This window comes from Strongylocentrotus purpuratus, unplaced genomic scaffold, assembly GCF_000002235.5.
Source record: "Strongylocentrotus purpuratus isolate Spur 01 unplaced genomic scaffold, Spur_5.0 spur5_scaffold_7, whole genome shotgun sequence".
Classification (NCBI taxonomy): domain Eukaryota; kingdom Metazoa; phylum Echinodermata; class Echinoidea; order Camarodonta; family Strongylocentrotidae; genus Strongylocentrotus; species Strongylocentrotus purpuratus.
The window spans coordinates 39,170,437-39,187,661 of NW_022145613.1; the positions used below are offsets into that span (position 1 = coordinate 39,170,437).

The window sequence follows — 17,225 nt, forward strand, 5'->3', positions numbered from 1 at the left end:
TAGGGTTTGGAATAATAGAACGTAAGAACGGCATCTGAAAGGTACTATGTCCCATTTGAAGGCCAAAAAAATGAAAAGGTTAAATTCCAACGGCATTTGAAAGATAATACTAATTTAGAAGTTCCCTAAAAAAAGGGGGGCTTGAAAATGTCTTTAAGTGGGAAAATAAGTCGACTATTAGTTGTCGAATCGACTTAGGAGCTATAGAGCCAGTAAGTAATAGTCTGATTTTCAGACCATTGTACCGAATGGTTGTACGTTTTATGCTGTGCAAACATTCAATCAGTTTAATTTTGGCCCATTACAAGAAGTGGGTTATTGATGTAGACAAATGCTCATGTACCCTTTACGGCTCATGTTATGTATGTTATTACCAAAGATGGAAAAAGCCAGTCAGTCACTCAATAGTGCCTGACAGTGAAGTCTAGCAAGTAAACAGGTTTTCTTGCATATTTGAATATTTGGACACTGCTAACGTTTACATTTCACAGATAGAACATACATGACATATTCATAATTCCTGCAAAGTTCTACAGCATTTGAGGTTGGCTGCAAAAGGGACATAGTATCTTTAAAGTCAAAGTCTTGTCAATTCTTGCTGCCGCGGAAATAATAGAACGTCGAGGAATTACAGAGGTCGTAGGTCCCTGTAATTATGACGTCACTGATTCCGTCAAACCTTCATGCCAACTGTCATAGCAAGGAAAGTATCATTACAGAGGGCTAAAGAGAAGCAATAAAGGTCAATATGACACATATATCAACTATCTCTTCAGATAAAAAGGCTTATATTAAAATGCCTATCGGAACCGGTAATACTCCACTGCCTCGTACAAACTTTAGCAAAATGAAAGGAAATTGTTTATAAATTCCGATGATAAACTAGCTACAAAGGAAAGTCTCTATCGGACTTCTTAGATTTCACGTTTAAACCAATTCATCCTCACTTGACAGTTTCATTATCATTACTATTTCTGATATTAGATTTTTTTTAAATAAATAACTCTAGCTAATGAAGGAAAAAATCGAAGAGAGAAGAGTGTTAGACAAAAATGATTTCATATAATGTTAGGACAAATCAAATATGATGATGATAAAGTGGAAATGTGAAAAATACTTTCCAAAAATTCCAAGTGCAATGGCAAAATGCAAAACAAACAAACAAAAATAATAATTTATTTGAATTTGAAACATATGCGTCTTCTTCTTGATGATAAGCAATTGCAATAATGTAGCCTTGGTGTGCACAATGTGATCATTCTGAAAGAATTTAGTATGATATGAATAAATAGAAACCTTTATGTAATGTTTGTTTATTTTGGTACTTACAGTTTCTTTGTAATTACCACAAGCTTATCCGCAAGCCATCATCATACTGTCCTCTTCTTTCTATGCTTTCAAAAGTAATGCATTTTACGTTTTGACCTTACCCGAGAAAATTGCACCCTAATACCTTTAGTTAATTCCATAATTGGGGCTAATTTTGAAGAAAACACTTGCCTTTGTAATCACCACTCGACAATACAATGATACCCACCCGGCCAAGCAGAGTAATAAAGGGTTTATTTGGTAACCAACCACAGTCGGATAAAAAGATTTCACATCTTGATCAGGAATCTCTGAATGACAGAGATAATTAGATTCTGATTACAAAACATCGACGCATATTGCGTGAAGCTTTTATTTGGTCTGTAAAAAGGCAATTTCAAGGGATACAGTTAATGGGTAGAATTTGAAGCAACTCTTTCGATCTTCAAAATAAGCATTATTGGTTGGCGTTTGATTTTCTGGTTTGAGATAAGAAGTGAATATTTACCTCCAAACCGTTAAATAAGGCACGATATAGTGTGAAAGTACGTGATTTGCAGCCTAACATGGGCATAAAAGATTTATTGTATTCATTGTATTCAGAAAATGTAGGACCAACGAGTGACAAGAAATTAAGAAGATGAAACGGAAAGAAGATTGGTAAACTTGCTGACACAGGTAGATGGCAGAAATTGAAAGAAAGGGAGAAAAAGTAATTTAAAGAGAATGCTAGAGAAAAGGAAGAGAGGGATTTGAGATAAGGAACGTGGGGGAGGGGGGGGGGCTCACGTTTAATTTTAATCGATACCGAAAACATGTATATAGTATGATGGAAGCAATGAGGCTGACTAGCGATGTCAGAAAAACATCGAAACATTAAATTAAAACAAATGTACCTAAAAGCGACCTCGTAATTCAGTCAAACCTATTTTTAGCGACCACCTGTCTGCAAACTTCAAAGACCACAATTTTCGTTTCCCTTGAAAATGGTTTCTCATATTTGAAACATGTACATAAAAGACCACTTGTCTGTAAAGACCACTTTTCTTGTCTCCCTTGGGTGGTATTTATAGACAGGTTTCACTGTATACAAAATGAGAGATAAAAACAGAGAGAGAGAGAGAGAGAGAGAGAGAGAGAGAAAAAGAGAGAGATCTGGGGACAGAGAGAGTGAGGAAGGGGGGGGGGGGGGGAGTTATTTACTATGTATCATAGCCCCTTGGTAGCATGGACCTGACACTATTCGGAATATACGACTACATTCACTGACCTGGCCTTGTTCGCTCATCTTCAGTTCCTTCATTTCCTATCTTCTGTCAATTTCTTCCTTGTTGGATGGTCCTTGCCCTATTCTGTTTCTAAACCCTATGATATCTATCTTTCCTTCTTTCTCCTCTTTCTCTCTCCCTCTCTCTCTCTCTCTCTCTCTCTCCGATAATCTGTACGAGGTCAGTGGGAAGTCATTCTCTCCATTCATTATGTAAACTTACCAGTTTGTGCCATTGCACTATACACGGTGCCTGCCATAACAAGGACGAGTAGTAAAGCGTGTTTCCACGTGGATGCGACTTCCCGCTGGGCCCGTACTCCCGGCATGACAGTCTGACAGTGTCCCGATACCTGACGCATTCCCACACCAACCATATTATCCATAGTGAAAAGAAAGGTAGTACAAAAGTCCAAATCGAATAGATTTACAAAGTTTCATAACCTCCTGAGTCAATTTCCTCCAGAAAGTTGCAGAACGCAATTATGTTACATCCGATTTAAAACGCGAGTGAGATGAAATAAACGATCAGTTTTATACATATTATTTTAAATGGAAGTAGCATTTATTCCGAAGCACTGTAAAGCCGTGGGGATCATTCAATCCTGACGAAATAAATCATTTGTGAAGAGTTCATGCACGTACTAAGATTCCCATTTCACGAGAAAATTGCACGAGAGATGTAGTATTAGTTCGTACTGGTCTCAATCGTGCTGTCCTGCATTATGCGACAGTCGTGAAGTGACATCTATCTACTAAAAGATGTAAGCTAAAACATTTCACCAAACAAGACACACGCGCATAAACAAAACTTGTCATCACATGCGTCCGTAGGTAGAAGACAAAGTTTTCTTTGGTTGTTTGTAAATCAAAGACGTGTTTTCTAAACAAAGCAGGGTGGGCTCGAGAGAGCGCCAGACGTACGTGAAGTCAGTCAGTGAGATGAAAAGCGTTTGTGATAGACAACTTACACAGATGGTCTTCTATCAAAACAAACCCTTTCATGGAATGATTGCTTGGCTCAGGTTCATGGAAGACAGGTATGTCAACTTCTTAACTTCCAAGACAACGCAATAACATTTCTATTGATTGATAAACCTATTCTTCGGATGTATTGCTCGTCAGATTTCACTTTGATTATAACGATCCAACTAAGGGCGGAGCTGCTAGCTGACAATGTTTGACTAATTTTCGTTGTAAATATTATATAAACATTCAAAAATAAAATCAATTTTGTACGAATAATCGATGTACAAACATGTCTACGGTGGATCACGGAACTGTAGTAACAATTTTCTGATGGGAAGTGTCTAAAACTGAGATGGATGCCTTTGATGTCTCCTTGAGTTTATATCCAGGTGTTTCTCAATGGCATCACAATCAGAATGTTTCCCTCTCAACGTTGCATTGTTGAGATTCCAATCAAAAGAACATGAAGTCTGTTAAAACATTTGTCCCTACTCTCCAATATTATACAAATTAGTGTCCATCTTTCTACGCTCATAGACCAGATCGAGTTCACACAATTGATTCCTATTTCCCGTGTCTGTTGGAGACATCACTCCGTATTCTCTGGCTGTTGACAGGTGGGGTAAAGGCCCTAACTGCTTGATCGCTAAAACAGCTACAGCCTCCTCGCTCAACAGCCTGAAAATGAGGAATTACCAAACGACAGAGAAGTGTAAAATAAATTATCATCTGACGCTTTACACACGGCGGTCGATCTAAATTGCCTTATTGTAATACAGACACAGGAGAAGCAGAATGAGACTGAATGACTGTCAGTGTGTGTGTGAAACAACATTACATCAATCTCGGATCCTTGTCGGAAGATAATGCTCTTACTTTGAGAGAGTTTGACGATAAGTTGTCATGAAAGTATGAAATCCTGTCTAACAAACCATGCTGATGATCACAAAGCCACCCTGGCTTGGGACTGGTACTCAATTCAACAAACTACGTCCACACCGAGAGAAAGTGGATAATCCTCTTTGAGACAAGCTCCTTACACCATGTTCACAAATATGTCACTGCATTCACTGATAAGTCACAAGCCCTGCTTCATTATCAAACTCTTCATGCTTCGGCCACACACAAGTTTCAAATATTCTCCGCTGAAACTTTATTTCCTTTACTTGAGAATGAAATGGATAATGGTGTGACGATGAAGAAGATATTGGAGGCACGTCTGTGTTGCTTCATTTCCATCACCATACTAACCTCGATTGAATGAAATGAAGGCAAAGTGAGAAGAAATCGTGTTGACATAGTCTCATCACCATGCTCTGTCACATTGATATTACATGTCAAGGATTTAACTTCACACAATTATAGAATATTTCCTTACGAATGAGATTGTCTAAAAGGTTGCTATTTTTTCAAAATGTCGCATATTTTGCATTAATAAAAAAGAAATCCTTTCAACTAGGCGGAAAACAACTTGTTTTGTCTTCGAAATATAAAGAGTATACCCCTTAGTAATTTAATTGACTTGGATCTAGGCTAGTTTCCACAGGCAGGGAAGATCTTGTGAGTCATTTAAAGTTCACGACACGGTTCTTTCTTTCTTTAGCGGTATAAAAAACCACAGCAAAGGATGTCACTCGTAAAAACTATTCGTAAAAGGAGTTTTGGTATTCTTGTTATCACTTCTCACCTATTATTTGGACCCGTGAGAGATCGTAGTCCCAATGAATAGATTTACCATGGATAGGGATCATTGAGTGAGTTCAAAAGACAAACGGCTGATTGCACGAATAGTCAGATCCTTTCTCTCTTAAAAAATCAAACAACCATGCCTCTGAATAGCATGCATGAATAGAGGCATATAAATGGCTAGTAATATATAGAACTAGAATACTTTTTACATGTAGATTAGGTCAATTCAGGGAGGTGAGCTCCCTGGTCAAATCAACTCTTCAGATTAACCCTGGTGTGGAGTAAAATATTTCTACCGAGCTGGAGCGGTAGAATTAATAATTTATGAAAAACTGCAAAACTTGAGATGAAAAATCAATATTTTAAGACAAGTTTTATTTCTTGATGTACTATGCTCTCTACCCCGAAAATCATGTCTTGGTAAAACTTGTATCACCCCTATGAGCGACTGAGGAGGGAAAACGTTACAGTGCTACCATTTCGATATTCTTTGGGCTCTAAAATAGATTTGTCACAAAGATTTTTTTAATCTAGTATTATAATGTTTATATTAGGATTGCCTCTGCGGAGAGTTGAGTCCAGATACACCAGCGATAATCCTCTGTTTAACATACACACACGCCACTCCCCTCCATATTTTTTAACTAAAATTTTACTTTCAATAGGACAACTCATTGGTCAGTTTGGTTGGTGGATATGTTGCAATATTACATGCTTACATTTGCCGAAGTAAAAGTATAAATCTAACTTTGAAAACATCTGCAGAAGTGCTTCCTTGTTCACAATTACCTCTTCATCGTCCAGCTCTCTCTGCAGGATAATTTTAAGAAAATGTCCTTTTCTTCTCTCCTGAATCGAACATCTTTCCCTCACTTTTATTTCTCTTTTGTCATGTGACTCTTTGACATCAGTCCATGTGACTCTGTAATAAGGCCTGTTTAATAGTCCCCCTCTTCCTTTTTTTCTTTCTTTCTTTCTTTCTCCCTCACTCCACCCCTCCCTCTTCTGTCTTCAATCATGACCCTGTATTAATTATCGCTTCTTTCATCGCATACCACCAATACCTTGGACTGAAATGATGAGGGGGTGCCGACAAAGATAATGCATGTATCAAGGTCCGTCTAGATTAGAGGTGATATTCAATGGGACAGTGGTGTACAATGTGTGTGGGGATGATGTCTCTTCATATCGATAATATCAATTATAATACTTCACTTGACTTCTTAAAAACATCTGAAAATAAACTCTACAATAATTTCTTCATGAAATGAGAGAAAGCACCCTGTACTTTGGAAAACGTGCCATAGAAATCCATTTATCATCATCAATATGTCATTATATCACTTTATATTTGTCATTGTACACTTCTTTGTATTATTCTGCTGCGACATGATATTTGTTATTGTTTGAAACAATAAAACAAAGAATTGTTGTATGACAGATGCATAAATAAATTCAATTCAATTCAATCAATTCAAAGACTACTAAACAATCGTACATACATTGTAAAAGGGGGAAATGAGTAGAATGAAACAGCTAGTGAGAGGATCACATCAGTGATCAAAAGAGCCTAAGCAACTAACCGAATAAGTCAAAATTAAAATGACTTTAATGAGTGATCTGATTTATCACTCTGCACAATATAGTCTTCCTTCTCTATAGGTTCTCAGTTCTCACCAAATAAATGTAACCAACGGAAAGATTGTTAACGGAGGAATTCAGATAGAAGAAGATCCAAAGGTGAAAGAAGAATCGATAGGAATGATTGAGTTTAAAGGGTGTTCTGAACTTAGGTAATACAACATTTTGGGAAATTTTGAAATTGGGTGGATAGTGATTCTTTACAATTTTGATATATTTGGATGCCCCTGTGGATGTATTATAAGCGCTTGAAAATTTAGCCCCTAAAACAATTCTGCTTTCGAGAAACATTGAATATAACAATTTACCGGTGCTCCCGGTAAATTTTTAAATAGCGCCTACGGCTGTATAATGGTAGCTGCGAACATGAAAATCTCAGACTATGTAGTTGTGATATATAATTTCTAAACGGGAATAGCTAATCGGTCGATTTGAGTCAAGAAACATTGTTTTATACCTTAATTAATATCTTGACCTTGAGAGGGAGCTATACAACATAAAGAGTTAATTATTTACAATTCCATAACTTTAGAATCGATTTCAACCGCAACAACGATCACTGAATATTGTAGGATCGCTTATGCTTCCAATATGTTCATTTGAACCAAATCCATAACTCCATACCAAAGCTTTGTATTACCTTTAACAGAGCCAGAGGAGTCCGGAGCTGCTTTGAGATGATGTTTTGTAGATGGAAACGACGAAGAAAACAAAACAATTTGAAGAAAACTAAATTAATAGCTGCAAAGTTAAACTCTTATATTTCTCTTGAGAACACCTACCTGATTCGAACGATTAATCGTAGCTGTTTGAAGATTAACACTTTTTGCGCTTTAGAAAATCTCCAATGATAATTAAAAAAAACTTGATTGTAGTGTATTTTAAAAGTGAGTGTTGGAAAAGATGAGATGAGATAGTCTATAGGTTTGGTCTTGAGGAAAGGAACAAATACCCTGGCACCAAGAAGATCTCTTAATTCTTTTTCCATTGAATACTGGTCTAATCTGGAATAGGATTTAAGGCTTGGATACAAGATGTTGCAGACGTGAATAGGGATTAAGCTGTGTACAATGGAACAGGAAGGGGAGGAGATTGAAAGGAAAAGTGAACGCTCTGTCGAGTTAGGTCTGTGAAAATGAAAGCAATTATTTTGCTCTCGGAATCATGTTTTTTTAAAAGAAATAAAACCTTTTAGGACGATGAAGAGGAAGTAGATTATGTCCTGAAGGCTTGTTAGAGCAAGGACTGTTGGTTTGTTTTTTAAAAGAGGAAGAGACAAAAAGAGTTAAGTGATAGAGAATGAAAGAGAGAGATCGGAGAGGGAGAGATCAAGAAAGAGAACGTAGAAATATAATTATAAATAGAGGTATGGTAAAAGAAATATAGAAATAGAACCCCCCCCCCCCCCAAAAAAAAAAAAAAAAAAAAAAAGTTAGAAAGAGGAAAAGAAAGAAGGAAGAAAGCAGCAAGAGGAAGAGCTTGATCGAAGTATAGAGGGAAGATAGATAGAAAAGGAGAAGGAGAGGAAAAAGAAGAAGTAGAAGAAAAAGCAGAAGAAGAAGAACAAGAAGAAGGAGAAGAAGATGGAGCTAAAAGAAGAAGGAGAAAGAGAGAGAGAGAGAGAGAGAGAAAGAGACAGCAAAGCATAACAATTCTCTGTATTTGTTTCAATGCCGATTACCGTGTTTTGTATGCCTTCTATCATAGCAATTCGGCTTTGCCGCATTGATCATGGTGATATTTGATTTTCTTTAAATACATTTAAAACAAAAAATCTATTTGAATACTTATCTATCTATCTATAAGTATCATGATTGTCAGTTGTAGTGGCTATGACGACAAATAACATTCAGAGCATTTAGAATACCAACATGTACTCTACTTCTCTTTAAAAAGTGAAAGTAATTAAGATTTTGAGGTTACTAGTACAATGATGCTAGCAAGAGATCAAAATATTCACTGAACTAGATTCTTTCTGAGAAATTCCAATACAAGAGGGAGACATATACCATACAGCAATGTATCAATTGACCTTTTTTTGCCGCGGCCACTGAACAATATTAAATGATGTCAATTTAGAAATAAATTCAGTCAATATGGAGAAATCTTCACTTCTTAGCGTGCGCCACCTATAGTTAGGATCGGAATATTTCAACCACAAAATCAAAAAAGGAGTAGAAAGATATATATCAATATAAATTCCCAACCAACAAATTGTAATAGGTGAATAGGGGCGGCCCACTCTTTTTTATACACACATGCATATATTGAAACAAAAGAAGAGAGAGAGAGAGAGAGAGAGAGAGAAAGGGAGGAGTGAGAGAAAGAAAGAAAATGAGAGAGAGAGAGAGAGAGAGAGAGAGAGAGAGGGGGGGGGGGGGAGGGGAGATGTTTTAAAATCAAGAAATTTCCTTCGTATACACGTTTATTTATTATCATTCATTATTATATATATTTGAATAACTTACGAACAGTCTATTTATATGTTATTAATGAACTCTATGATCATATCAACACTATCGGGAACAAGATATTATGAGCGAAAGCTGAAGAACATTCCAAGGAGATGATATAAAAATGTTTATATATATCTATACAAATGACATCCCACCCCGTGACTGGGCATGCCGTTCACCATCCTCAGGTCACCATCTCCCAGCCAGGCATTAAAGGCACACTGCCATACTTGTAGCTACTTGCTCCCTCTATATAGAAAACTTCCCCAATCGGTGCCTGTTGGTCCCCCATGATCCTCTTTTTCTTATGTTAAATGAGAGCTGAGTTAATGAGATAGCCACCTGTCACAGTGACCTCGCTGGCTCGCTGTGTGGTCTAATCCCTTCTTGCCCAGTAGTGGTGACGGTCTTTAAAGGGAAAGTCCACCCTGAAATTAAGTTAGTTTTAATAGGAGTAGAAAAATGAGAGAAACAAGTCAGTGAAAGTTTGAGCAAATTCCGATTAAAAATAAGGAAGTTAGGATTTTTGAAGTTGTGATCAATCAGACACAAATTGGCAACTCTATGACGTATCATGCGAGCTCAACTTCCATTTGCTCAGTACTAAAAAAATCTAAAATTTTCATTTTCCCTCAAGAAAAATTTCAACCATACATGCACCCTAAATACAATAATTGCAAATATGTTTCTATACTCCCCCTGCAAGGAACAAATATATATTCCGTCATCAATAACGAAGAAAACATGATTTTATGGAATATTATGCACAAAGCAAATGAAGGAGAGCTCGTATAATAAGTCACAGAGTTGCCAATTTGTATTTGATTGATCACAACTTCAATAATTCATAACTTTCTTATTTTCATTCAGAATTTGCTCAAACTTTCACTCACCTGATTTTCTTATTATTCTGCCTCTATCGAAACAAACTTATTTTTGGGGTGGACTTTCCCTTTAATACGCTCAACGCCATGGCCACCAGGAGAATGAGGATAAAGGAACTGATTCATAAACAAAGCCATACTCTGCTGTCTGGAAGAGATCCATCCGGAGTTTAAAGGAACTAGGACGGAGTTCCAGTGCTTGTGTCACTCATTGGGATGTATGAATTGACATTACATTATTTGATTATATAAACACTCATGCGTTCATGCAGAACTAATGCGTGCGTTCAACCAAAAGGACTTGCAAACAGACAGGATATTGGCCTATATCACGTGATGGGCCGTGGTTTTACTTCCCCCTTGCACGTTATTTTTCAATCTCTATTATATCTCTGTGGTTACCAGCCAGCCGTGCCACCAGTTATTGTATTTTCCGATCATCGGCAAGACAAATTGCGAATATGAGTTTCTCCTTTTTCATGGACTTGCACGTTGTCTTTAGACTAATTAATATTAGGTTATTAGATATAGTATTAGGTTAGGTCATTTTGCACGAAAACAGATCAATAGGATATGACAATTAATCAATATTTCCTGTCTCGTCTAATCGTCATGCTGGTAATACCGTGATATATCCACTGCTTAAATCTATGTTGCTATAGCGACTACTATTTCTGCTTCCGCCGTACCACCATCACCACCACAACACCGCACCACCACACCACCACTACACCCCATCACCACCACACCACCACTAAACCCCATCACCACCACACCACCACTAAACCCCATCACCACCACACCACCACTAAACCCCATCACCATCACTTACCACCACCACAACCACCGAACTCGGAAAGGGTTTTATCATGACTGATGGATACAATTTGTTTGGAGGGGGGGGGGGGGGGGGGGTTACGCGTGTGCAATCAATATTAGTATTATTAATATCAATATTATTATTATTATATTATTATTATTGGAAGTAGTAGAAGTAGTATTATCATTACTATTATTATTACCATTATTATTATTATTATTGTTATTATTATCATTCATTATTTGGTCCCACCTGTGCCTGGGACGGTAAAAGCGAACTGAATCACTGTAACCCTTTAGTCTCAACTCCTGGTATAACTGATTAGGGGTGTGCATGTGGACCACTACATCTGGGTTTCCCCTACTCTTATATATACGAATAGTGCAGTGGGTTCTCAAGGTACAACGGTGCTGAATCTTCTCTACACGGGACCTCTATTAAACTTTCTATCCGAGGGACGAAGTGTTGATTTGGATATAACATAGCCCGCGTCTATTAAACAAGGAAGGAGATTCGAACCCAAACCTTGGCTCGACAAGCAGACGCTTTACCGACTGAGCCCTCCTCCTGTCGCATGCCACTCCTCTTTTCGTTGTAAAATTTGTGGATTACTCTTGAAAAACGGGTTACGTTGAATAATAAGTCTACTAAAGCTCATTTACATCTCAACTCAAATCTATTAATAAGGTACAGTGATCGAATCAATGAGAAAGTTGAATCTCAGTTAAGCCCGGACTAGTGTATGCATGTCGAATAAATACTCATTAAAGGTCAATCCAACTCTTGTAATAAGTTCATTTATATGGAAGCCATATAAGAGGAATAGTGACTGAAGACTTTGAAGGAGGAGTGAAAATTGAAGGACAGGGAAGGCTCAATTTCCGGTATGCAGATGATACAGCAAGGAAGAGCTACTGGACATGCCGAGAAGAACAAAATAGGCCAGTATATTATTAACCTTATGGAAGTGAGACACGGGCCACGACAAGACGGGATGAAAAGAGAGTAGATGCGATCGAAATGAAATGTGGGTGTATCATCTAATAATGAGGGTTCCGTGGACAGACAGAATAACGAACATACAGAGATATCGCTCCAAAAGAATATTGCCAGAAGGAAACTGCATTTTTCGGTGTAGTACGGAGAGAAGGATTCGGCAAGTCACTTACAGTGGAAGCCAGGCGAAGGAGAGGCAGACCTGTTATTTCCTGGTTGAAAGATATCCACATTATAGACAGGCAAAAAGCTGTCAGAGAGCAACATCAGTCAGATAAGGATGGCTGCAGCAGCTTAGCTAGCTTCACCCGACTAAGAAAGAAGAAGAATGAAAGCTAAGAAAATAAGATAAAAAGAAGTAGAAAAGTAGAAAAAGTCGGGACAATAATAAGAAACTTATAAATGTTTGAAATATGAGATCACTATGTCAATGCAAATCTCAAATTTGCAATTTGGTCAGTGGATTGTGACGTAGTGGCGGATAACTCTTCCACTTGTCGTGTATCCTTCGTATCTGTATGAGTGCCTTCTCCATAAGGACACTACTCAAAATATGTTTTGGATAGCATATAATTAAAGGACCTCTAAAAGAGAAAAGACCCTCGTGAGTCATACATTTTTGAAAAATTGTAATTTTAGTTATTTTGTGTGGTGGAAACAAACGGAAAAATTGTCCGCCTTTACATCACCGATTCAGCAAATTTAAAAAGCCCATACCTATACAACTCTCAAATATTCATAACTTTCTCATTATTTTGTCCGATTTAATTCAACTTATCACCAATCTACTTATCTGATTTTTCTGCTTTCCTCAAGATTGGATTTCCCTTTGATAATAACAAATTATCAAAATAAACATCTTACTCATGCCCCTTTTAGGCTAATAACTGAAGCTGAATTTTATTTCCATGTAGATGACATAAATCCTACAGATTTTCGTTTGAGCTTGAGCAATGCATCAATATGCTTTCAAGCGATTTACGTTACAATCCAATGAATAAATCTCATTCATTCCAGTCCATGTACCTGACGGCACCAAGCTCTTCATGCCTACCCCCTAACATATCTTCTCCCCCTCATCTCTCATCCTCGTTGCCCTTCATTCAAGCCAATGGATTGGTTTGATTTAAGTCGATCTAACATCTCTCTTTTTGGTTATCGTTGTTTATCCCCGGTCACCCCTCTCTCTCTCTCCTGTTTATTTTCATCTCGCTATAAGTAGCCTACATTCTTTTGCCATGATGTTATGTTCATCTATAAATACATTTTGCACTAAATGAATATGACGATACCTACGACGACGATGATGTTGGTGCTGATGATAAAGATGAGTACGATAGTGGTGGTGGTAATGAGGATCATATTGGTATTGGTATTGGTATTTATTCAATTCTTCAAATTAAAAAAGCTTATACAATACATATACAGAGTTTAAAAGTTGGAAATTTGAAATACATAAATACATGTAAAATGGTAACATCACAAATAATAAGAATACAATAAAAATTAACGAGGAAATATGTTCATCTTTTCTCCTTCTATTTCCTTCATTTCTTTCAATTCTTTAATACTTCCTCTTTTGTTAGACATTCATATTTTACAAATTACAATTTTCAGTTTTCTCATCATCAATTTTAGGTAGTCAATATATTTTTGTCATGAATGCAAAGTCTCTTTAAAAAGGCATGTATCTGGAAATATATCTAATATGAAATGACTGTGCCAGGAGGATGAGTCTAAAAGTAGAAACAGATCACCTTTTGGAGAGCTCTGGGCTTTGACAGATTTCCCAGAAATCTAAGCTTTCGCATTTTACATTGTTAGCAGCCATGGTGCGTATTTTGTTTTGCCTTTCATTTGGAATAGCATTACGCTTGGAGACAAATTTTTGATGACCTAATTGATATCGTGATCAGTCCAGCGCTAACGTTACAGACAATCGTTACCACTCACCAAGATCCGGCGAATCTATTTTGGAAAAATTATCAGAACATGGCTGTACCCAAGAGGTACTTCCAGGTTAGGATATCCTACAACGTCTACATAGCAAAATGTAAACATACACCGAGGCTTGACACCAAATATCAGAAGGCCCTGTTGTTACGCTCTTGGCTTTCCGCATATAAAAATAAATTCAAGTGCAATTATCAATAAGCGCTTATTTATTATTACAAACTAGCCGGTGGTCATCTAAATGCGTAATACCAAAGTGCTTGGCGCTGTCACTGTACCCATACACACAATTTAGGTAGGTACGTATTTATGTATATATATATATATATATATATATATATATATATATATATATATCGTAATATCTAATTACTACATTTTCAATGCATATTACCATTTCCCTTTAGAATCGACTAAAAATTTGCAATTCATAGAAGGTGAGAACAAGATTTATCGCCTCTTTAATTTGAATTTCAATTTGAATCATTAAAATTCCCAATAGTTATTTAAGGTTATTTTATACACAATACGATCTTTGGATTTTCTTTTCCATAAAAGCTTCCTTATCATCCAATGAGAAGTCATCATGGTTCAAACAATTGACGGGAGGTTCGAACCCCTCCCCCAGCATTTGACGCACTCAATTAAGTTGTATTGGTTCCTTGCTATAGCTCGTCATAATATATACATGATAGTAGCCATAATGAATCGCTGGGAGCGGTGTGTATCACGGACAAGAGCCAACTATATTTTCATTAATATTTGTATCTTTTCTCATCACGGAATATCTGTCATTGGGGTATTTTCTCCGTTTGTATAATATGCTATCCTTAAACCTCGCTCCTATTAATCTCTTCCTGTCAGTATATATCCGTTAGTTTCTTTGTCTCGACCTCTCTCGACCGCCATCAGTATATTTCACTTCCTCCCTTTATTTTTCTCTCGTTCCCTGTCTCTGTCTCTCTCCCACTGTCTCTTCACCCGCTCTCCTTTAACCCTCCACCCTCACTTTCTCTGCTATGTACAATTCCTCATCCCAATTTCCCGAAAAGCAGGAAAGAAAGAGGGTAGACTGACGAGTGAATGATGTTTTATCTCACTCTCAAGATGATAGGTGATTAAATTTCCATTTCACGCGAACATGAGCAGAATCAATAGTCCAAACGAACATCAATGAAATAAACCACGTCGCGAATTTAGGTTTTTCTATCGATTTGTAGAGCCAAGCAGATGCCTTGGTGACCGCAGGATGAATTATTTTGGAACACAAATCACATTAAAGGTGCACTGGATTCGTCTGGCAGTCCGGAAAAGAGTTATAAAAACAGAATAGACATTATATACTTACACAATACATATATTATGTTACTACCTTAAAAGAATGCCAAAATAGCAACGCAAAGTTTACATTCGCCCTTGCCATTCGAGCAAAACTTGTATTCTACAGTTGTAGTATTCAAAAGAAGGAAAAAGAAGAAACAGCAGCAGCAAAAGTAGAAGTAGTAGTACTAGTAGTAATAGTAGTTCTTGTTGTAACGGGGATGGTGGTGGTAATATTAGCAATAGCAGCAGTATATAGTGCAATAAGTGTAAAATAATAACAACGTCCCAAATAATATTAAAAAACCTCTTTTGGTTTATATACATCAATTCCCAGAGACATTCTTTAAAGAAATCTATACCCTGTTTTAAGCAAATGAAAAGGAAATTGAAAAACTGCAAAAAGCATATTAAATGATCAATCCCTCAAATAAATACAAACATAAAACAAATAAACACGCACAATAGCCAGCATTTGATGTTGATTACTCTAAAACACACACATTCTTTGAGGAGGATGTTAAACATCAATGTTTGGGTGTATCCCAATTATTTTCCTACAATCACTCTACATTAAGATCAGTTTACTCGTTTATGGAGCTATGGAGTTACCTAAACATAACAAAAAATGTTTTTAAAACTAAATTTTCCTGTGAACTGGATTGGTTTTAACATGGCTCCATGCAAAAACTAAGTTAACAAGACAACGGATGACACAGTACGATAAAATCTAAACTGTAATGGTTCATATTAATATGTCATCATTTACATAATCCTCAATTTATCTAATTTTGTCATCTAAACAAAGTCCATTATGTGAGTCGTGACGGAATATATATACATTCTCACAATATGCGTATACATTCATATTTTCTCTCTTAGTAATAATAAAAATGCACGGGTTTTTAAACATTCTCGGCGTACCATTTAATGTAATTATCATGGAAATCTAAGAATGGATGATATATGATCAGGATGTGAGGTAGAGTGTTCCGACGTTTGTAATGCATAATAATTGTTGTTGCTGATGATTTGTTGATGATTAAACTCAAATTCTAAAAAAAAAAAAACGCCAACATAAATGTAATTACTCACATGATTGGACTATAGGTGTATGTATTCATAGCAAGGTGACGTTGATTCTTACATAAATGTATGTTATTATAATTATACTCATACACATGATTCAGGTACTCATAGTGCTCTTTGTATGACTTTTCTCAAATACATCAACAACATGGTTTATGACCTTTTACTTGACATTCATGTGGAGAGGTAATATTGTATTATTTGCATATTTGTTCTCGTTCTTCTTCTTCTTCTTCTTCTTCTTCTTCTTAATATCATTATTATTATCATTATTATTAATATTATTATTATTATTATTATTATTATTATTATTATTATTATTATTATTATTATTATTTATGTTATTATTACTTTGTATTCTGCTAAAACAAAATCAGAATACAGTAAATACTGTCTTACCTGCACAGTTTCGTGGCAAATATTACTCGTTTAACGCCTGTGGTAACACTTTCTAAAAAATATCAAGATCGCCCCAGTAGACCAGAGGCATATTGCTCCGTTTAGTCTCATTTCACAACGCCCCCTATCGTCAGAGTCAGCAGCCTAACATGTTAGCCTATGGACGTTTTTTTAAAAAATCGTTAAAAATTCATTTTTTGTTTAAACGAAAAGCACATCCACCCGACGTACGTTATCACTAACTCTTTCATTGGAGCCCTCATGTCTCATTGACTTTTGAAAGTTCACCCACCCTAATTTTTCAAAATATGTTGCAAGCTCGTCATTGCCTATAATGCACATGTGAAACAAGTCGAACTTTGTACTCAGTTTGCCAAGCGATTTTAAGATTATAGGTCGAGCACACGAAATATAAGAAGCATGAATTATCATAG

General features: G+C 36.5%; 1 protein-coding gene across 2 annotated transcripts in view; it reads right to left on the reverse strand.

Annotated features, from left to right (window-relative positions):
• Nucleotides 1-3,260, reverse strand: part of LOC100891036 (von Willebrand factor D and EGF domain-containing protein) — a 66,373-nt gene extending 63,113 nt beyond the window's left edge. For both annotated transcript variants that reach the window (XM_030973829.1, XM_030973828.1), the window contains exon 1: nt 2,799-3,260. In XM_030973829.1, coding sequence (XP_030829689.1) covers nt 2,799-2,961 — 163 coding nt within the window. In that variant the 5' untranslated portion in view covers nt 2,962-3,260. The remainder of the gene's footprint in view (nt 1-2,798) is intronic.
• Nucleotides 3,261-17,225: the final 13,965 nt, after the last annotated feature.